Genomic DNA, 22,817 nt, shown 5'->3' with positions numbered 1-22,817 from the left:
CCGAGCGCTGCGGCCACGGGTTAGGTTATGTTAAGACACTTCCTGTGAGACTCGTGTACAAAATTGAGAGGAGGGGGGGGGGGCTGGGGGTAGGACGATAGGACGGGGGTCAATATATCGTAAAGGTGGACGCACTCAAACAATTTTTATTTATTTTTATTATGACAGGCTAGGGGGCTGCGACTAAGACCGGTTAGGGGGCCGGGGCGCCGCGGCTGCGGCCACATGCCCAATTCTATCCCGTGTGACAGAAATGAGATCTATTCACAAAATTGATTCTCGTTCTCCAGGAATTACCAAGTTAACGATTATGAAAACACTAATTACTTGTTTAAACTCTTTGATGAGGAATAATACAAGTTTAAGTTGTAAAATTGTGTTTAAGTATTTACGATTGATCGTTGTTTCAGATCTAGATAAATCCAAACCTTACAATGGAGGTGGACGAAGGGAATTCTAATTCTTCGGAGTCAGGTGAAAACGCTGAAAGTTTATTTAATTCTTCTGAAATTTTCATTACAAAGTTTTTAGAAGAAACTGTTCTTAAAAGGAGTGTGAGCGTTATTACAAGTGACCCTCCATGCAAAGATGGCAATGCCCAATTTACAACGGTACCCTGCAAAGCTTTGTCTGATTTAGTTTAGTTACATATATTTCTGTTTCTTTAAATTGTTTATCTTTTGCGATTTCTCAACGTGACGAAAGTGACTTGCACATTTCTTGTTTTTAAGAAGCTAAGGAGAAATTCGCAAAAAAAACCGTATGAGTCAGGGTTTTCCTGACTCATACGTTTTTTTTGCGAATATTCCACATTTTTATCAGATTAAAGTTTCACGTTGTAAATCTGTCATTGCCATTTTTCCATGGAGGGTCACTTGAAATTACGCCTGCTGTCCTTTTAATGCTAAACAATTTTATAAATCTATATTTTATTCTAAGCGATACATTTGATTTAAAGCTTAAATATGATGTTATTCCACGATCCAGATACAATTTCATTAATTCGACCTTGGATCTCATGTATAAGGGATAAACTTTTATCCTAAAATTTAAGCGTTTAATTAACGATTATTCCTAAACTTGTTTTGCGAAGTAGCTAAAAATGGTATCATATAATTTAAAATAATGTCGTTCATTATGATATATATTTTGATATATTGAAACTCTTTTTACATATTTCTAAATTCTAATAAAGCGTATCAGAAAAAGAAGATTTAATCCGTTTTTCTTTTTGTTTAGGAACTTCAACCCCCCAGGTTGCAGCATCTGCGGATAAGAATGCCAGCAATAAAAGATTTGATTTCCTGCTCAAGCAAACCGAGCTGTTCAGTCACTTCATGGGATCTAGCAAAGCCAGCTCCCCGCTGAAGGTCAAGGATAAGAAGAAGAAGGTTAACAAGGGGAAGGAAGGAGATAATAGGCACAGGTACGATAATTAAATGGCTTATGAAAAGGGACCTTTTTTGCAATACTTTTGATTCGGATCCGTTGGATCCGCGGGCTTCCTGGATCCGGATCCAACTGTCAAAATATTTTATAAATAAAACAAGATTAACAAATGTACTCGAAGCTGTCAGTGGATCTTTAAAATCGCCAACGTTTATTCTTAGTTTATTTATAATAGTGACGATTAGATATTTCATAAAACAAGTTAGTAAGTAAATTTATTTTTAACACAAAAAGAAATTTTTATTGGAGTAATCTTTTAGTAGGTTTCTAACTTCAGCTGATTTTCACCTTAACTTTTTTTTGTAACAGAACAGAGTTTACAATTTGTACAGAGTTTATATAGGTTCATCTAAATAGCGAAAGATATTGCAGAAAGGTTTCAGTGTGAGCTGGGTCACTTGTTATTATATTTCTATATTGTTCTGGTTTCGCTAAGATACCATTTTTGGTAAGAAAAAGCTATTTTAAACTGTATATTTATTTCGTTATATATGCAGGAAATTTTTTACATGTTCATCGTAACTGTTCCTGAAAATGTTTGAGTTTTAGCCTCTTTAACATAATCTGGCAAACTGTTCCATGGGATTATCACTCTCACAGAAAAAGAGTTTTTTTGGATGTTAGAATTGAATTACTTCACATTTAAATTAAAAGTACAATTGGATTGTCTTGTCAGTCTGTTCACTGTATCGCATGTTCTGCTGAACCATGAAGATTCATCAACATTATCATATCCATGTAGAATTTTCCAGGTCTTTATTTTAAATTACCACGAAGTCGTCTGGCCCCTAGAGAGGTCAAACCAACCTCAATCAATCTATCCTCATAAGTTTCACTTGCCAGACCTGACGTCATTCTTAGAGCTCTGCACTGCACATTCTCCAGTAGATTAATATCTTGTGTCCATGGGAACTATGCTTGCACTGCATACTCAAGGTGGGGTCTAACATAAACCTTGTACAATTGGATCCAAGTGAACCTGTCCCTGTAATGGAATGATCTTGACATTTGTCCCAGAACCTGGTTAGTCTTTCTAGCTGCAGCTGCACATTAATAAGAAGGATTAAGAGAATCTGAGAAAAAAAAACTCCTCTAAAATAAGTAAAACTTTTGTATCATGAATAAGTCGTTTTTATGTTGAAGGTTAAATTTATAGACAGAAGAATATAGAAATCTTGACACACAAGCTTTATCTATTGATACGTACGAAGATTCATCTGGCAAACATCAGGCTTCAGCTTTTTTGTCAAGGAGAATCATTTTTGATAATTTCACATGCTTCACTTTTAACCAAATTAAATCGGAACACCTTTTCTAAAGACGTATGTTGTTCCCCCGAATATTGAAAAATATTAAAACAAATTTTAAAATTTACTTTCTAGGATGACAGAGCAGGAGGAGGATGAAGAGCTTCTATCAGATTTGAACCAGGCGAAGAAAACTGTGATTAGTTTTGATGAGTCCCCGCCATACATCAAGGTATGTGATTTAATGCTGTTAAAATTACTTGTGAGAAAGTTCCGCGAAATTCCACTGAATTCGAAAATTATTTTGCGTAATTTCGCACGAAATTCCGATTCTGAACACTAATTGTTGGACCAGTGAAGGAAAAATGGACAAATTGTGAAAATTGGCATTTTTCTACAAAAACCATTTTAATTTTTTTAGGGTTAAAAACCTTCGCTGAATTTACTAAATTTATTTAATGGTTCTTACATCGCTTGTTTTTGGGTTAAGCAAATAATTTTGTGAAAATTACCAATTTTCTACCAAATAGATTGCACTTCTCTCATCAGAGAACTGAAATGCGGGCGATTTTTTTTGGATCGAATTAAAACTGATTATGTGGACACATTTATTTTACGATCTGTGTGTAGGGTGGTAAGATGAGGGACTACCAGGTGCGAGGATTGAACTGGATGATCTCCTTATATGAGAACAATATCAATGGTATCCTTGCTGACGAGATGGGTTTAGGGAAAACATTGCAGACAATCTCTCTTCTTGGATACATGAAACATTTTAGGTCAATATCTATAGATTATTCAGAATTGTGGCTTTATCTATGAGAATCTTCTCTTTGTACAGTAAAACAAAAAAGTTTGCGGATTTCATAATATTCTTTCGCGCATTTTCAAAATTTTACAAAAATAAAAAACTTAAACACAATTTTTTTAATTTTGAACATTCATAAAACTTCCTGGGGTAACGTGAGACCCCACACAAAATTTGGGCCCCATCGGTTCAGCCGTTATGACGTTTATTGGATACAAACAAACACCCAGACAGACAAGCTAAATTTAAGTATAGATTGCTGAGTTTTTATTGTGTGTGTTGACAATGACATTGGACTTTTTATTCAGTTGTCTCTTCACTTCATCTTTCATCTGTAGTAGGAATCTAATTTTTGTTAAAAGCAATCAAAGAAAGTGATAAGAAATAATTAAAAATTTACTGCTATTGTCTTATTCTAGGAATATTAACGGCCCTCATATGATCCTGGTTCCTAAGTCTACCCTGGCGAATTGGATGAACGAGTTCAAGAAATGGTGCCCGACTCTCAGAGCAGTCTGTCTTATAGGTAACACAATTCATTTTTAAATATGCTGAGCACAAATATAGGCTGTTAAAATATTGAATTTTTAGATATGTTATGCCTTAAATGCCTGTTTTGAAATTATGAACTAATTTCAAGATTTCAAGATATACCGTCTTTAAACGAGCTTGTGTTCACTGTACAGCTTTATCCTCAACCATCATCTATTTGTTCTATTAAGGTGACCAGGAGACTAGAAATGCATTTATCCGTGACGTAATGATGCCCGGAGGCTGGGATGTTGTTGTCACCTCCTACGAAATGATCCTTCGGGAGAAGTCGGTCTTTAAGAAGTTTAACTGGAAGTACATGGTCATAGACGAAGCGCACAGGATTAAGAACGAGGAGAGTAAACTCTCTTCCGTGATCAGGGAGATCAAGACCTCGAACCGTCTTCTCCTGACTGGAACCCCTCTCCAGAACAACCTTCACGAGCTGTGGGCCCTCCTCAACTTTCTGCTTCCTGATGTGTTCAACTCCTCCGACGACTTCGACGAATGGTTCAACACCAACTCCTGTCTTGGCGACAACTCTATGGTTGCCCGTCTCCATGGAGTTCTGAAACCCTTTCTACTTCGTCGTCTTAAGTGTGACGTGGAGAAGTCTCTTCTTCCAAAGAAGGAAGTTAAGATCTTCATTGGGCTGTCTAAGATGCAGAGGGACTGGTACACCAAGATCTTGATGAAGGATATCGATATCGTGAACGGCGCCGGAAAGACCGAAAAGATGCGTCTTCAGAATATTCTGATGCAGCTGCGTAAATGCTGTAATCACCCTTATCTGTTTGACGGTGCTGAGCCCGGGCCTCCCTACACTACAGACGAGCATCTGATCCAGAACTCCGCCAAGCTGCTGGTCCTGGACAGGTTGCTGCCCAAGCTGATGGAGCAGGGGAGCAGAGTTCTCATCTTCACACAAATGGCGAGGATGTTGGATATATTGGAGGATTATTGTTGGTACAGAGGACATCAGTATTGCAGGTAAACAATCCCATTTAGTAGATTTTTCAAAATAAAAAACTTTTTCTTTTTTTTCTTTATTTACTGTGGCTTAAAATGATAGCCCATGAACTAGTAGATTAGTTGATATGTAAACAATATTGGATGCGCTTAGGGGGGGGGGGGTTAAAAAGTTTGACATTAAAAGGCAAGTTTTCACCTTTTTGATACCTAAACTCTAAAACATACGTTTATTAAAAAAATATTTGAGAGAGTGAGCCTCATTTTTATTTTTCCTATTTCCTATTCACAAATACAAAAATGTTTGTGTAAACTTGGAATTGAAACTATTCTAGATTTGTTTTATTTAGAATTGATGGAAATACAGCTCATGAGGACAGGGATCGTCAAATCCAGGAATACAACGCGGAGAACTCCTCCAAGTTTATCTTCATGTTGAGCACGAGGGCTGGAGGGTTGGGAATCAACTTGTACACGGCAGATGTTGTCATCATCTATGACTCGGATTGGAATCCTCAGATGGATCTCCAGGCTATGGACAGAGCTCATAGGATAGGACAGAAAAAACAGGTTAGGGAACATTAAAAATAGAAATTTGTTTTATATTTTATAAACTCTAATACAATTTAATTAAATCTTTTATTTTTTTTTCTGTATTCCACAATGTCTTGTTTTCTTTGCCGTTCAAATTGATACTGTTTTCTGCTCAACCTCCTGTTCACAGTGCTTTATTCCTCTCGTTTTCCATATATCCTGTTTTCTGTACCCATAATACATGTTTTCTGCACTCAACCTCCTGTTCACAGTGCTTTATTCCTCTCGTTTTCCATACATCCTGTTTTCTGTACCCATAATACATGTTTTCTGCACTCAACCTCCTGTTCACAGTGCTTTATTCCTCTCTTTTTCCATGCATCCTGTTTTCTTTACTTTCAACCTCATTTTTTCTGCAATATATTCAACGCTTTCTGTACTCCATATCTCAAGTATTATATGCCATATCTCTAATATTATATGCCTCTTCAATTCTTGCATTCAGATGTTAACCCCCCCCCCCCCTTCCTGACCGTTGGTTGAAGTTCAACCTCTATTTTGCTGTCAAATGTGTCTGCTATTCTCTGCAGTTCGGTATCTTGTTATTTGTTCTCTATTCCATCACTACTTTCTCTTCCTATAGCTCCTTTTCTTTTTTCTTTTCTTCTAACTTTCAACAGTTGTTGTTGGTTTCAATTGTTTGTTAATTCCTCGTCCAGGTCCGTGTATTCCGGTTCCTGGTGGAGAACACTGTGGACGAGAAGATTGTTGAGAGAGCTGAGATTAAGCTGCGCCTGGACAGGATGGTGATTCAGCAGGGCAAACTAGCGGAGCAAAAGGCGAACCTCAACAAGGACGAGATGCTCAACATGATCAGACACGGAGCCAACCACGTGTTCGCCAGCAAGGACGGAGAACTAGAGGATTCTGATATTGATAAGCTCCTGGAGATCGGAGAAAAGAAAACCCAGGAACTGAACGCCAAGATGGCCGACCTTGGGGAATCCAGTCTTCGCAACTTTACCCTCGACACTAAGCAGGAATCCTCACTTTATAACTTCGAAGGAGAGGATTTTAGGGAGAAGCAGAGAGAAGATATCGGTCTCCAATGGATTGCTCCTCCTAAGCGTGAGCGAAAAGCAAATTACGCGGTTGATGCGTACTTCCGTGAGGCGTTGCGTCAAGGAGCAGCCGAACAAAAGGCTCACAAGGCCCCGCGACCGCCGAAGCAGCCGATTGTGCAAGATTTCCAGTTCTTCCCGACTCGTCTTTTTGAACTCCTCGATCAGGAGATTTTCCACTTCAGAAAAACTGTTAACTATAAGGTTAGTAAGCAAACAAACTACATACAGTGTTTTTTACAGATCTTTTAATAATAGAATTGTAGTCTTACAACTATCCTTCGAAAATAGTGTGTATAGACACTAGACAGTGATGTGCAGTGTACACTCTTTTGGTTAGCTTTGTGGTAGGTTTGCCTATAATTTCTTTCAGGGTCAAAATTTGGAATAGTTTAAGAAGAGTGGATGTTTTCAAATTGTTATTATAAATATTTGTATATCTTATACTATGTCAAATTTGAACCCTGGCAGAAGATTTATGCCAAAAAAAAAGTCCAAAAACGAACGTCTTTTAAGGTTTTAACGATCGTTTTTGGATCGTTGTTCCGTTTTTCTGTGTTAAGGAGAAAAATATTGCAAAGTTTAATAAAAAAAGAAAACTTTGACATAATACAGTTTTCAAAATTTGGAAGTTTTTAAAATGAATATAGTTAACAAAAATGGGCTGCCTTTATATATATTTGATTAAGTTTAACCATCAATTTTTGAGATTTTTTTTCCAGTAAGCTTTGATTTTTTTTGTGTAAAAACTTTTTTATATAGTTTACGGTTATGTAGAATATGGGGTTTTTTAGTGGATATTTCCTCAAGTTAAACCCGGGTTAAATCTCATGAGCCTTGATTTTTATTTTGCTTGTTAAACATATTTATAAAACGGAATGAATCCGAATTGTTTTAATTCTCTTAAATAACTAGGTTCCCTTGAACTCTGAGCTTGGATCCGACGCTAAGCGTGTTCAGAAGGAGGAGCAGAGGAAGGTTGATGATGCGGAGGAGTTGACGGAGGAGGAGCAGATAGAGAAGGAGGAACTACTCAAGGACGGGTTCAGGGATTGGACAAAGAGAGACTTCAACCAGTTCGTCAGGTAGAAAGCAGTAGAGTAAAGTATAGTATAGTAGAGTATAGTAGAGCATAGTAGGAGTATAGTAGAGTACATTAGGAGTATTACATTAGAAGTATAGTAGGAGTACATTAGGAGTATAGTAGGAGTATAGTAGGAGTATAGTAGGAGTATAGTAGGAGTATAGTAGGAATAGTAGGAGTATAGTAGAGTACATTAGGAGTATTACATTAGAAGTATAGTAGGAGTACATTAGGAGTATAGTAGGAGTATAGTAGGAGTATAGTAGGAGTATAGTAGGAGTATAGTAGTAGGAGTATAGTAGGATGGGACGGTGCTTCCTGTGCCTGCTGGCGGTCTGGGTGGTTCATAACGGGGCCTCTTTTTCAGATTTCATATCAAATTAGTTCAAATTAGGAGTACAGTAGGAGTACAGTAGGAGTACAGAAGGAGTATAGTAGGAGTAAAGTAGGAGTACAGTAGGAGTACAGTAGGAGTACAGTAGGAGTACAGTAGGAGTACAGTAGGAGTACAGTAGGAGTAGTACAGAAGGAGTATAGTAGGAGTAAAGTAGGAGTACAGAAGGAGTATAGTAGGAGTATAGTAGGAGTATAGTAGGAGTATAGTAGGAGTACAGTAGGAGTACAGTAGGAGTACAGAAGGAGTATAGTAGGAGTAAAGTAGGAGTACAGAAGGAGTATAGTAGGAGTATAGTAGGAGTATAGTAGGAGTATAGTAGGAGTATAGTAGGAGTAAAGTAGGAGTACAGAAGGAGTACAGTAGGAGTACAGTAGGAGTACAGAAGGAGTATAGTAGGAGTATAGTAGGAGTACAGTAAGAGTACAGTAAGGTTTCATTCCCCAATATTTAGTGTCAACACAAAATTTAGACATTTGTTTTGAACAATGAATACAAAAATTATTTTGCATCAGAGAAATCCCAAAGCTTCCAACTTGATTAACCCTATTCCTGCTAGGGGGGGGGGCAATTTGACCCCCCCCTGTAGTTTTTTTTACATAACTCAAAAAGTATTGGTCTGAGGCTGTTGAAATTTTCTGACTTTTCCAACATACCCAAAGCCCTCCCTTTAGGCCTAAAACCGGGCTTTAATACTAACTGCCTGAGTCCTCAGGCACACTGCCTGAATAACTGCTTTTTCCTGCAACAAACTAAATCTTTGTTTTGACCCACTTCCACTTGTCAGATTTTGATAAAATTTAGCTTTTATGGAAAGCCTTTGACATAAGAAAACGAATTGCACAATTTTTGCGAAAAAAAATTTCAAATTTTTTTGCAAACAACCTTTTGAAGGAAATTTGCACATTTTTAGTTTTTCTTGATTAAAAATCAGGTTATTTAAAATTTAGCAAAAAATTTTGCATATTTGAAATAGCATGGTCAAGGGCTTTTTAAAAATGTATAATTTTTCATTTTTTTGGACAAATAACTAGATTTTGCGATAAAAAATTCAATTTTTGCAAATTTGCAAATTTTTTGCAGATTCTAAAAGTAGAGCGCAAGAGCTTTCCAATGATGTATCATTTGTCATATTTTGACCCTAGCATATCCTGGTTTTCAAGTACCCCAGCAGAGATAGGGTTAAAATTGACTACGAGAATAATAGAAGGCTCTAGTTTACGCCATTCGCACAGAAATTTTAAGTGTAAACAAAAATGTTTAAAACGTTAAAATTTGTCAAAAAAAAATTAGTAATCTCTGTTTGTTTGTTTGTTTGTTTGTTTGTATGTCCGATCATAACTCATGAACCCGTGACCGATTTGCCTCAAATTTTGATTTGAGAACTTGGGAGAACCACGGGAATGTTTTTAGTCTGGGTTAAGATTCTAAGTTGAGTGGGTTAACTTTTATAACGAGTAAAAAAAGCTAAAATCCTGAAAATAACATTAAAATAATAGAAATTATTTGATCAAGATTGAATGAGAAGTATGGTAGAGATGATATGGGCTCTATCAGCAAGGAGGTGGAAGGAAAAACACCTGAGGAGGTTATACAGTACGCAAAGGTAAGTTACATACATATTACACAGTGCTTAGGATCCGGATACGTTGGATACGCATCATTTTGACAATTCCTGGATCCAAATCCGCAAAAATATGCGGATCCACGGATCCTAATCCGAGGGCAAAATATACACCAAAAGCTGCAAACAAAACGTTTTTGCTCTCAAAACCTAAATCTGAACTGTTGAAGAAAAGCGAAATTTTCAAAAATTTCCTGATCTTCGAATGGTTCATCAAGTTTTAGCATTGAAAAAACGGATCCGGACCTGGATCAAAATTAATGGATCCTAAGCACTGATAGACGCAGATCAAGCGCAAATCGCTGAATCAATGTTTGGTGGTAAACTTTCTTAAGAAAAGTAAAAATATATTTTTTGCGTTAACATAATATTTTTATTTTATTCAAAGTTTTAGCTTGTTATCTAGGTGTTCTGGGATCGTTGTGCTGAGCTGCAGGATTGTGATAGGATCATGGGACAGATAGAGAAGGGAGAAGCTAGGATACAGAGAAGATCATTGATCAAGAAAGCTCTGGACGCCAAAATAGCAAGGTTGGATCATTATCTGTTGATCTTTGTATTCAAGTTTTGAAATGAGGATCGATTACTTGCTCGAATCGTAAAGATTAAGCAATTTTTTTTGGAGAGAACATTATTTTAATTTGGAGCTGATCAAATTTCCCATAACTTGACACATTACACGTATTTTGCAAGAAAACGTGCAAAATAAATCATCGTTTTGAAAATTTAATTATGTGAAATAAGTTTGGTAGTTTGGTAGACTTAAATGTTCTTTGACGTGAACAATTTTCTCGGATGTTTCCATTAGCTTAATATTAGCTGGGCGGATACACTAATTTATTAGGGGTGAGCAAATTTCTTGTTTGCCTCTTTTAATTCCATTCATAGTGGAATTTTAGAATTGTCTCGTAGTTTCCATAAAAGCTTCAGGGGTGAGCAAACTGGTTAAATGCTCACCTCTGTATCATCCCCTGGGGTTAACTAAACTTTTAACGTAATAAAATCTTGGTTATAGTCAAGAACCGTGGATGGTAGGGACACTTAATTTTGTGAATTTTCCTTAAAAGTCATAAGACATGTTTTAGTAAAATATCTATGTCCTAATTGAACCTTATGACTGGCTAATGATTGCCTAAAAAAGTCTATTTGAAAAGAAATCATTTTAAATCCCCCAAAAAAACTTTTTTAGACAAACCTACAACTCCTGGGACCCTGCTCCTTAAAGCTAAAAAATTTAGCAAAAACACTCTGAAGAAGCAGATTAAAGTCTTCGAAACTTAATTTACATTTAACCATAGATTAATTAACAATAACAGATAGAACACCATATGTTGTTTTTTCAAGATAAGGGGTTTTTCGTTCACAATAATCCCGAGAAAGAAGTCAAAAGGAGGTGTGCGCATGCTCCAGAGAGAGAGCCTGTTCTACGCCGCAAGTGCGTAACTTCTTCATGGTAATTGTGAACGAAATACCCCGAAATCTTGGAAAGATGACATCTAGTGATCTATCTGTTTTTGTTAATCAATCTAAGCGTTTGACTTGAGACCTGTACTGATACTTATGGCGGTCTGGGTTCTACAAACTGTGGGGCTTTCAGATCTCTTCACTGATATTCATGAATAATACTAATTATACTAATTATCTTAATTATACTAATTATACTAATTATACTAATTATACTAATTATACTAATTATACTAATTATACTAATTATACTAATTATTTTATTTTTATTGTTATGTAGGTATAAGGCTCCCTTCCATCAGCTGAGGATAGCCTATGGTACCAACAAGGGAAAGAACTATACCGAGGAGGAAGACAGGTAAATTATTCCCCCCCCCATCCCCTAATTCCCTAAAACATTCTATTTTTTTACTGAGTTATTTCGTGTTTATTATGGTAAAAGCATTATTTATTAACGAAAATTAATTGATTTCAAATAGCTTTGATTTTGGTATCGGAAATATTAAAATCAGTGCTTAGGATCCGGATCCGCTAGATTTTGGCTTCCGGGATCCGGATCCGCAAAAACATGCGTACCCACGGATCCGGATCCAAGGGGCAGAATATCAACCAAAAAACTGAAGAAAAAAAATTATTCTCGAAGCCCAAATTTGAATGATTGAAAAAAGAGATTATACAAATTTCCTATTTCTGAATGCTTTATAAAGTTTTGCATAATAACAAGCGAAAAAATTAGACAAAAAATTTGAAATTTCTGCTTTGTTAAAAGAACTTCAGTAAATTTTAAAGAAATTACCTGGATCAGGATCCATTTATTTCCAGTGCGGATCCGGATCCGCATCAAAATTAAATGGATCCTAAGCACTGATTAAAAGGTTAGTCAAACTATTTAAGAGGCTCTTTTTTATAAAATATTTTAATGGAAAATTGTTCTGAACTTAAGATTGACATTTTTTATCATTTGTTGGTGCGGAATTAATCTCTGAATAGTGCGCAAAAAAGCCTTTAGTCCCCGCTTGCGCACAATTAGAAATTCTATGTTTTTTAGTACCAATTTGTAATTTAATTTTTGTAAATTATCGATTTTTTAACATTGCAATCATAGTTAATGATTATAGTTATTTAATGTGCTCACTGCACTGCTCAGATTACAAATTGAATTTTATCTCAGCAGCGGTTTAGGTATTTCATAGTTTTCAAATTATATTTAAACAGTGCAACGTGACGCGTGTTTTATTTATCAAATTAGCCACAAAGGTTGCTAATTTCCCTCCTCTTTTCTCTATTTCTGTAAAATACCTTTAAAGTTCTTTTTTAATCCTTCTGTTAGGTTTTTGGTGTGTATGCTCCACAAGCTCGGGTTCGACAAGGAGAACGTTTACGAGGATCTGAGAGCATCTGTTAGATGTGCGCCACAGTTCAGGTCAAACTCCTTCTTTATTATCATATAAATTTTTCAACCTAATTACTGGGATGCTTGGTTTAATTTCACTCCTTTGGACATCTTTAAAAATAATTTCCCCATTATGTAATATTAATACTTCATTGTGAGTATCCAGCAGAGGTTTAAACTGAACAGTGATTGAATATTTTGTCTAATTTTTCATTTTCCGTCAACATTTTTTATCTTTCCCCCAAACTGTTATGAATGTGGGGGGGGGGGGGGGGGTATAGAAAAACATACCCCTGCTAATTAAGTAGGACATTTCAAATGCAATTTTTTTAGGTTTGATTGGTTTATTAAATCAAGAACAGCAATGGAACTGCAGAGAAGATGTAATACTCTGATCATGCTCATTGAGAAGGTTTGATAATTATTCTTATTTCAGTTTTTCTCTTGGAAAAGGTTTTTTAATTTCTATAAATTTTTCTCCGACAAAAAGTTCTTCGTTGTTTTCTTTTTCTCATATTCCAGACATTACTTTGTATCCGTATCCGTTGAATACGCAACATTTTGACTTCCTGTATCCGGATCCAATGTGCAAAATATCAACTAAAACCTGCTAAAAGAATATTTTTTGCTCTCTAAACACAATACTCCACTGTTTCTAATGGGCAATTATTAAAACTTCATAATCTCTAAATGGTTCATTAAGTTTTAGCATAAAAAAAAGAAATAAAATCTTTTTTATCTATTTAAAAATCATTACATCTTATGTAAATGGTCATAACCCGGATCCGGATCCATTTTTTACAGAATCCAGAATCCGAATCCGCATTAAAATAATAGAGAACTTTTTAATTATTCTTAAATTCAGTACTCTCTTACTGATCCTTTAATAATAATAATAATAATATTGCTCCAGAGTTTAATCCTTAGTGTGCCCGTTTTAGGAATTTTAGCATTTTCCCTAGAAACAATACCTAGATCCACAGGAATTGTTCAGCTATTAACATGATGGGGCATAGAATAATACATTTAGAGTAAAATTTAACTAAACTCAAATAAAATCTCAGATAAAGCTTGATTAAATATTTATATATGTATATACAGGAGGAACAAGTATAGAATTAGATAAGTAGATCTTCATGTGCTTCTTTAGATCACTGGTTTCTGGATTCAACCTGAACATCAAGATTTAAGAAAAGATCCGTAGATCTTACACTTAGTTGTATTTAAATGGAATAGACGTGGGGAAAGATAAACTTCTCTATATTTTAATTTCCTAAGTTATGACATTTCGATTTTTTAACTGGAGATCATTTTAATATGTTTTTCTCAAGAAAAAAGGCGCTTTGCTGTGATAGAATTAAGAAAACTAAAGATTTGAAGCGATTAAGGAATATATCCCTGAAAAAAAAAACAGCTTCCATGATTTCATTGCCATTTTTGTTATCTTTCTCCGGTGGGGACCGTATATTTTTTTATCTGAATATATAAAGTAGTAATCTCTGTTTGTCAGTCTGTTTGTTTGGATGTCCGATCATGAATCTAGAACCCATAGACCGATTTGCTTAACATTTTGTTTTGAGAAACTCGGTAGAACCACAAGGATGTTTTAAGTTATAAAAAAAAAATCTAAGTCAAGCAAGATGACTTTTATAGGAAAGACTTACTTTCCAAACAACGCTGGGTTCCCAAGTTGGTATAATAATACAAATAGATTGTCAAGTACAATAGATAGCAACAGTAAGATTGACCAACTGCGCACAACGTCACAAGGGTCAAATGTAAAAAGAAAGACGACATGTTGTCCAACCAGTTAACATGATTTCCAAGATTCAGCTTAGATACATGTTGTCTTTGTAGGAATAAGTAAAAAAATTCAGATAACTAAAACTATTAAATAGAAAGCTAACTCAAATTAGATAGAGTTGATACTTTGAGACACAGACCGCCATCTTCTCTACCCTGTATATTCATAAAATAACATTTTTATAAAAAATCTATTTGATTACCCTGTCGTAAAAGTGTTTGAGGGTTTTAACAATGACTACAGTACACATTGTAGCATTATTCATCTACGATTTCAGTTGTCTCTTTGATTTTCTAAGGATTAAGCCATAATTTGTCTTCTTGTTCTGAGGGAACGTAAACCTGGATGTCCTAGGGGGGGGGNCAAGTTTTTCCCTCATCCCTAAAAAAATATAATTTATTTTAAAACAATTTATCCTTTAATGCATAATAATGTAGTGTTGACTTAACGCTTTTTATACGTATTACCTCTCTCCCACAAGCAAAAAAACGAGGCTTAATAAACTTGATGGATTTAAAAAATATAGATTTTTAATTTAATCAACTTTAGTTTATGGGAAAACTTACTTAACCCTCGTTCGTAATATTTTAAAAGTTTCATGTCGTCTTTACCCTCTCATTCTTTGTGGGTAACATTGTACATAGATTTTCCATTAATTTCATACTTCAAACACTAATTTTTAATTGTGAAATAGGACATTTGAGATAAAATGTAAATCCCTTTAAAGACGACATTTTATTACCATTTCTACTACTACATTTTACTACCATTTCTTTTGGCCTGCATTTCCCCCCGGATCTGGGGGTTTAATCTCGGTTAAACATTTCCAGAGGACTTCCCCGAGTATGTCATTAAGCATTTCTGAAATATGTTTTAACGTAATAATTCCAAATTACAATGTTATTTGGTTATTTACATTATCAGATTCAACCCCTTTATTCAGTTGAGAGGATTTAAAATGAAAAAGTGAAAAAACAGATAATTAAGAACACTAAATTTTTTCATTATCCTTGTCTCTTAGCTAAATTATGAAATTGCTTTGAGTTTCTGAACGTTTTAATTGAAAGACACAAAGTCTTAAATTTTCTCTTAATGATTTAAAAACTTATCATCATTTTCCATTGAAAAATTTTATAACGAGAATGAAAAAGTGACCATATATGTAAATACCTCTTTTAAGCCAGTTTTAATTCTAGGAAATGAACGAAATAGAGGAGAGAGAGAAGGCAGATAGGAAGAAGAAGGGAGGGAAGGATAAGAAGAGGAAGGGGGAGGAGGAGAGCGAGCAGGCGAAGAAGAAGACCAAAGCCTGATTAACCTGAATCTGACAAATTAATCTTGTAATCTTGTAATCTTGTAAACATAATAAATATTCGAAAATATCACTGCTGTTATATTTAATAATCATACTTCGACATGTAAGTTGCTTGCCCAATGCGCATGTAGGATACACTTTAAAGGACTTTTTTTAGTTTGAGGAATGTTTAATTAAACAAAGAATATATTTAGAAAGAAACTTCTTCAATGTATTGAAAATTTCTGTTTAGTTATCTACGTTTCAATTCCAGGGTTTTAATCGTCCTTTTTCGTATTCAGTCTTGTTCCCTATAGCCATCCAAACGGCTGGACTGAATGGGCTGATATTTTTTGAGGGAACCCATGGGTATCCTCGGAGTAACATAGGCAAAAAAAATCATTTTTTCTTCAAAATCTTTTTTTAATTTCACTGGCAACGCCTGGTACTTCAGGTACTTGTAAATATTACAAAGTGGTATTTATTTTGCCATCATGTATTTAGCTAAATAATGTTTTGGAGGCCGCCAAAGTTTTACGCCCACTGAAAAAGAATTGAGCGTTTTATACTGAAATATGAATATAAAGTACGACGTGAAATTTCTTAAATATTTAAAATTGCCTTTCAATTATCATTAAACTTGTCTTCATTATATTAGTGGAAGAAGAAATAAGAAACTACACCTTAGTAATTGGTGTACATAATGGTAATGTTACATCGTCTATACGATACATCCCTACTACTGAACTTATGACCTAATGCAATATCGGACCTACGCCAGCTATTTACTTTTGTATTATTTGAAGGTAAGGTTAAGATAAGACAATTCCTGGGCCAAGCGCTGCGGCTAGGACAGGTTAGGGGGCTGGGCGCTACAGCCTCAAGTCTATCTAGCAGCTGGAAAACCACGTGTTAGTAGGTCGGATGTGTAGTATAGCGGATTTGGTGTAGGTCAGAGGTAGAGTATAGCGGATTTGCGTAGTTCGAAAGATACACTGGATCCGGATCCGGATCCGCATCAAATTTAAATGGATCCTAAGCACTGCTTCAAACAAAACTAGCAGAATTAAAACAGCAAACTAATATTTTTATGTGTTCTTCACTCTTCAGTTTCATATTTTAAAAGTGTTATAGCTCTGAGTTCTAGGGGTGAGGCACTGCCCCTTGCCCCCCCCCTGTGTACGCCCTTGAAATTCTATACTCTAATATCAAATCAAATATTTAGCGAATATGAATTATGTAATACATCTACTCTAAAACTATCAATTATTTAATCTTTTACAACAAAAAAGAAAATATTAAAAATCAATCTTCAAATTTTATTCTTTAACATCAAATCCAATTGAATATGAGTTAATACATCTACTTAAAAACAATCAATTATTTAATCTTTTACAACTAAATTGATACAAATAAGAAAAATTACAGCTTTAGTTGATGAGAAGAAAATATTTATATGTACAGCAAATGTCAAGGTTGTAAAATGAAAACGTGCATTATTATAACAAAGTCTGTAAAATTTTACTTAACATTAAAATCGTTCAACAGTACAGTGAGTGATTTGTGTACACAACAACAGCTCACTTGGTGCGTTGTTCAGCTAATAAATCATTAATCGCATATGTGACATCACAATAAATGCAACAAATTATCTTTTTTCAATGCCACGCTAGACTTTTCTCCATGGAGTAGTCAGAACCTGCTAGACCGCTTAATCAGTCTGAAATATCAAAACATATTAAATAACTCATCAATTCCACGGAAGGTACACTGTACACTATACACTGTACACTGTACACTGTACACTGTACACTGTACACTGTACACTGTACACTGTACACTGTACAATGATGAGACTTCAGAGCCGATTGTACGGAATTTATTCAGCCTTTTTTATTAGTTTCGTGGATTTCTGCAGCTGTGAACTTATTTCTTTGTTTGCCTAATCATAAATATGTTATTAAAATACTGTTTACATATAACTGCACCCAGGGCGCTATATTTAAAGAGCTTTATGACGTCATTGAAGTCTCATCCTTTGTGGGTAGCACTGTAAAATGTACATCACTGGACAACGGTTTTGGGTTTTTGACTTATAAAATCAAGATTCTTTAAATTTAATACGGCTGCACAATATTTTTAAAGTTTGCTTTCATTTTAAAATTTAACCAAAAATAGTACATTGTCTGGCAGAGTCTTCATTTTGCCAAGTGAGCCAACGTTTACTGAAATGTGAAACTTCCCATGAGTATTTGTAATTGTGTCATGTGGCCTTATACATGTCAAACAATATTGACATATTAGATAAACCTGCAAAAATACAAAATTATAATTTTTATGGCAGCTAATAACCTCGGACCTTTAACCGTCCTATAAATCCTGACCTCGAATGAAAACATTTGTAATTTACCTAAATATGGGTCTTGGTACATGTTTGCCTTCTCCTCCTTCTCCTCCTTCTCCTCCTTCTCCTCCTTCTCCCCCTTCTCCCCCTTCACCCCCTTCCCCAAGCAGATCAGCTTCCTCCTCTGGTCTCAGTTGAACAACACTCATGGTTCTAGGAAATACAGGTTGTCCAGTCCAAACTTTTTCCTCCATCTTTTTTTCTTTTGAATTCTGGGGAACACTCTGACATCTAAATTTATTTTCGTTAGAACTATTAATATCTTTTAAGGGAGTGTTCACGAAAAATGAAAGGGGCTATAGACTTAGAGCGAAAATTAATCGCTTCTGATAGCTACTAATCTTACTTCTATCTGTTGCGACGATAAGGAGAAATTTGTTAAAAACGACTTATACTGAAGAACGTAGCGTCCATACAAAATCAGAAAATTGGAATATCAAACTAGGATCTTAACAAAATATATTTAATTTCAAACAAACTATTCAGATATTACAACCTATAGTCATCAATTATTTTTCGACGCATTTGTGTATAGTTAATATTTCATATTATTTTGTATTCGTTTTGTATACAACACACTTAAAACGCCGAAATAATTTTTATTTTTATTATTATTATTATTATCATTGTTAGTACTACCTAAGATAAACAAGAAAGGGAGTGTGATTAAGAACTTCACGTTGTCTGTCACAATTTCTCACAAGCACTGGTTGATCGAGTAATCTTAAAAATGTTATAAAGTACAAATTGAATACACCAGACGTGATTTAAGGATGTTTTGCCCCCCCCCCCCCCTCCTCCCAAATGATTCAGGGGACATAATGACTAATGCAAACCACCCCTTGGATATGTTTTATTTAAAATAGTGTTGTTACGCCTTACAGCATATTTGTTTAGTTGTTCGACTTCTGAAAAAAACTACCTTGAACTTTCATAAACAATAGTTTTTTGAAACTTCACATTTTTCCTGGCAAACTTGACCTCCTGGTCTAAGAATTAATATTGGAGTTCTTTTAACACATTTTATTGGAGCTAAACCCCCCCCCCCCCTATTTGTCTGTCTTATGTTGGCTCTCTGTTTATAAAAAAGCTGAAAAAATTACCTTTCTTGTCTTTTGTATCTAATTTCCATGGAAAACTCTGGACGAAGAAAAAAAGAAGAACCTGAAATATATTTAGAAAATTTTTATCACTTCTCGAATGGAGAAATCCAAGATAATCATCCTGGGGGTAATTACATTTTTTGGTCCCAACTATTAAGAACCCAAAGCAAGATAATAAAAAACTTTTTCTCACTTCACAGCTAGTTATAAATGTTAACTTTCAAGTTTAAACAGAGCGTCCATTATTATATTGGATTATCCTCCAAGCTTTAATGCCAAAATACACAAATAATACTCAAAAACCGGTAATTTCTGCAAGAATTTTTTTCAATATTAGCCTAATAGATTTTAAAAAATGATTTATTCTTTTAGAATTTTCTGATTAGTCCTTTAAATCTCAATTTAGAGGTATAAACGATCTAATATCATAAAAGGTAATAATTTGCAGGATTTTGAACCTATGTCACAATGTGTATTGTGTCTAATTGAATGTGGAACATTGCAAAGATTAAGGTTCAAAACCTATCATTGAGACCTTTGATACTGTGCAATAGAAAGACGACATTTAAGCAATTTTATGCAAGTTGACTGTTGTTATAAAACAATGGCTTGTATTCCCACGAGGGGTTAAACTCCTCTTTCAGTGCACCAAGCTGAAGATGAAGTTTTGTTTTAATCTATGTACAATTCTTGCTTTCTCCTGTAGGATACAAGATGTGTAACTAAACTCAGCGCTTCTCCAGCTGTAATTCTGGGACCATATAGGATTTGTCCGCTCTGCTTGGAAGCAGGCAGGCAACTGTTTTACTTGTAAATACATTTTTTCCTATACTCTGTAGATTTATTCACATCAGTTTTAATGCTTTAGATTTCCTTTATTTCATACGACTGTTTTATGGTAACATTGTGACAGCTGTGGAATTTTTACAAATGTTTATGTTTTATGTTATGTTATGTTTAACATGGTAACTTCAGTCTTATACTGTCGTCTTCCTATTCCACAGGTTTATGGTTACCGCTATACTTTGTTATTCTATATTGTTTCAGTTCATTAAAATTTTTGCCTTTTGTTAATACTTTTAAATAAAGTTGTTTTTAATTTGAAATAAATTACCTAGAGATACAAGAAGATTTACGATGATAACATTCTGTGGTATTGTCATAACGACCTAGAAAATACAACATTAAGATTTTAAAAAAGAGCAAATTTTAATGCTGACGTAATTTCAATAATCATTAAAAGCTAAATTCACGACGATACCCTTTAAAGGGAGTGACTTGCTAGACATGGTAGTTTAGGCTGAAAGTGCAGTGCTATTTTTTTACATGTCTTGTCCGGGTTATTAAATAATTGTAAAAAACGTTTCTTCTGCTGACTGAAACAACTGGTGGAATATTACAAACGACTTTATGACTGTAAACCAGCTTAGCAGCAAATCACTCTAAACCTTTATCTGGGTAACCATGAGGAGGATATCGTCGTGTTTTAATATAGAGGGTTACTTAAGATGTAATTTAAAACAATCTTTTACATATTAGTATTACTGTAAAGTTTATTACTTGTTCTCAACAATTTATTTAACAGCTCGAATTATAAATGGCAAGCTATTATTGAAAAGCTGCTCAGATTTACATTTCTGAAGCCGCGAAATTATAAAATCATGAAATTTGTCGTGTGCCTGATCGCGTCCATTTTTAAATGTCTTTATCGTAAAACCAAATCTTGAACAAACCAATTCGTTCGTTTTTTTAACCGTTCACAAAAATTGGGTAAAATCATTCGTTCAGTTAATTCGTTCGTTAAGTAAAAAAACTATCGTCTTTTTAAAAATTGGTTCTAAAAATCGTTCTCTCAGTAAAAAATTATCGTTTTTACATTTCTCTACACGATCCATTTCATTTCGTCCATCGTTTAATTTTTTCCTGAACGACGCTATTTTTCACGAAAAATTTCGTTCGTTCTCAAAAATTTCGTTTGTTCAAAAAGCTATGCCCATCTCTATTGATGTGTTGATGTGTGTTGAATCATGTGTTGATGTTTGTTGATGATGTGTATACCTGATGATTGAGGAAGAAAGAATGATGATGAATATATCTGTGTATACCTGATGATTGAGGAAGAAGGAATGATGTTGAAGATATCTGTGTATACCTGATGATTGAGGAAGAAGGAATGATGATGAAGATATCTGTGTATACCTGCTGATTGAGGAAGAAGGAATGTTGATGAAGATATCTGTGTATACCTGATGATTGAGAAAGAAGGAATGATGATGAAGATATCTGATCTAAACATCTTCATCTTCTCTCTCTATATTACCCTAATTGTTCCTCTCTCAGTTTTTTAGAATAATTTGATCTGGTCTATTATCTTAAAGTTTAAAATAATAGGTTTTATAACCAAATGTGTGCGCATGGTAAATTGAAATAATTATGTACAGTTGGAGACTATGACGGCAAGCCATAAATGAGATCAACATTTTCTTTTTTTACAAGTTACACTATAATGCCAAATCTAGATGATAAAACTTTTAAATTTCTCTCTTCGGATAAAAATTTGCTCGGTAAAAAACTATTTTAAATACAGTTTTGAACGTTTTGAAGTATTATTAAAAGTTTTAGCCAAAAGGATAAACAAGCCTAATCACTCATACATGTAAAGAGGGACCTCCATGGATCGTGAGGATTTTAAAGTTTTACGGATCTAAAAGGGACTAATTGTGTTTTTTTTAATGAGGCACTGCTTGATTGAAAAAACCATGCGCAACTACTGCATTTTTGTATTTATACTCTGTGATTTTTACCCTACTAAACCCATTCATTTTTACCCTACTAAACCCCTTTATTTTTACCCTACTAAACCCTTTCATTTTTACCCTACTAAACCCCTTTATTTTTACCCTACTAAACCCTTTCATTTTTACCCTACTTAACCCCTTCATTTTTACCCTAATAAACCCTTTCATTTTTACCCTACTAAACCCCTTTATTTTTACCCTACTAAACCCCTTCATTTTTACCCTACTAAACCCCTCCATTTTTACCCTACTAAACCCCTTCATTTTTACCCTACTAAACCCCTTTATTTTTAACCTACTAAACCCCTTCATTTTTAACCTACTAAACCCCTTCATTTTTTCATTCCTATAATTGGTTATCTTTACTCTATTGTCTCTATAGTCTGTTTTCTGTTGATGTGTGTTATGTGTGTTGACGTATGTTGCTGATGTGTTTCTCTGATTAAATTCGTAGTCAGCTCTATCATATCCTTTTAAACTGAATTAATATTAGACACACAGCTCATCATTTGAATTATTACAATCATATCCCTCTTTTTAGGCAATTTCAGATACACACCCGTGATGTTTCTCGGATTGAATTCGTAGTCACCTCTATCATATCCTTTTAAACTGAATTAATTTTAGACACACAGCTCATCATTTGAATTTTTACAATCGTATCCCTCTTTTTAGGCAATTTCAGATACACACCCATGATTTTTAAGGCGCCAAAGCGCCCCCCCCCAAAAAAAAAGAAAAGGCCAACTCAGTTAGGCATGGGTTATATGTCTTTGGTTTGTTAATTTGCAAATTG

At 34.6% G+C, this 22,817-nt stretch overlaps 2 protein-coding genes across 2 annotated transcripts; one reads left to right on the top strand and one right to left on the bottom strand.

Annotated features, from left to right (window-relative positions):
• The first annotated feature begins 380 nt into the window (after window positions 1-380).
• Window positions 381-15,807, top strand: LOC111704155 (chromatin-remodeling complex ATPase chain Iswi). Its single transcript, XM_023476298.1, has 15 exons — window positions 381-474; window positions 1,240-1,426; window positions 2,832-2,928; window positions 3,327-3,475; window positions 3,924-4,030; window positions 4,227-5,025; window positions 5,355-5,574; window positions 6,258-6,863; window positions 7,575-7,744; window positions 9,653-9,743; window positions 10,168-10,292; window positions 11,506-11,583; window positions 12,556-12,648; window positions 12,952-13,030; window positions 15,619-15,807. Exons 1-15 carry the CDS (start codon window positions 435-437, stop codon window positions 15,733-15,735), a joined length of 2,958 nt encoding a protein of 985 aa, XP_023332066.1. The 5' UTR covers window positions 381-434; the 3' UTR covers window positions 15,736-15,807.
• Window positions 15,808-17,021: 1,214 nt separating this feature from the next.
• On the bottom strand, window positions 17,022-20,388 carry LOC111704156 (uncharacterized). Its single transcript, XM_023476299.1, has 5 exons — window positions 20,338-20,388; window positions 19,224-19,284; window positions 18,760-18,843; window positions 18,127-18,351; window positions 17,022-17,436 (listed from the first exon to the last, which is right to left on the bottom strand). The coding sequence occupies exons 1-5, from the start codon at window positions 20,384-20,386 to the stop codon at window positions 17,409-17,411; spliced, it is 447 nt and encodes a 148-aa protein (XP_023332067.1). The 5' UTR covers window positions 20,387-20,388; the 3' UTR covers window positions 17,022-17,408.
• Window positions 20,389-22,817: the final 2,429 nt, after the last annotated feature.

Source organism: Eurytemora carolleeae, unplaced genomic scaffold, assembly GCF_000591075.1.
Source record: "Eurytemora carolleeae unplaced genomic scaffold, Eaff_2.0 scaffold599, whole genome shotgun sequence".
In the NCBI taxonomy this organism is placed as follows: Eukaryota; Metazoa; Arthropoda; class Copepoda; order Calanoida; family Temoridae; genus Eurytemora; species Eurytemora carolleeae.
The sequence above is the reverse complement of the archived record's forward strand: the minus strand, read 5'-3'. Positions and strand labels throughout refer to the sequence as shown.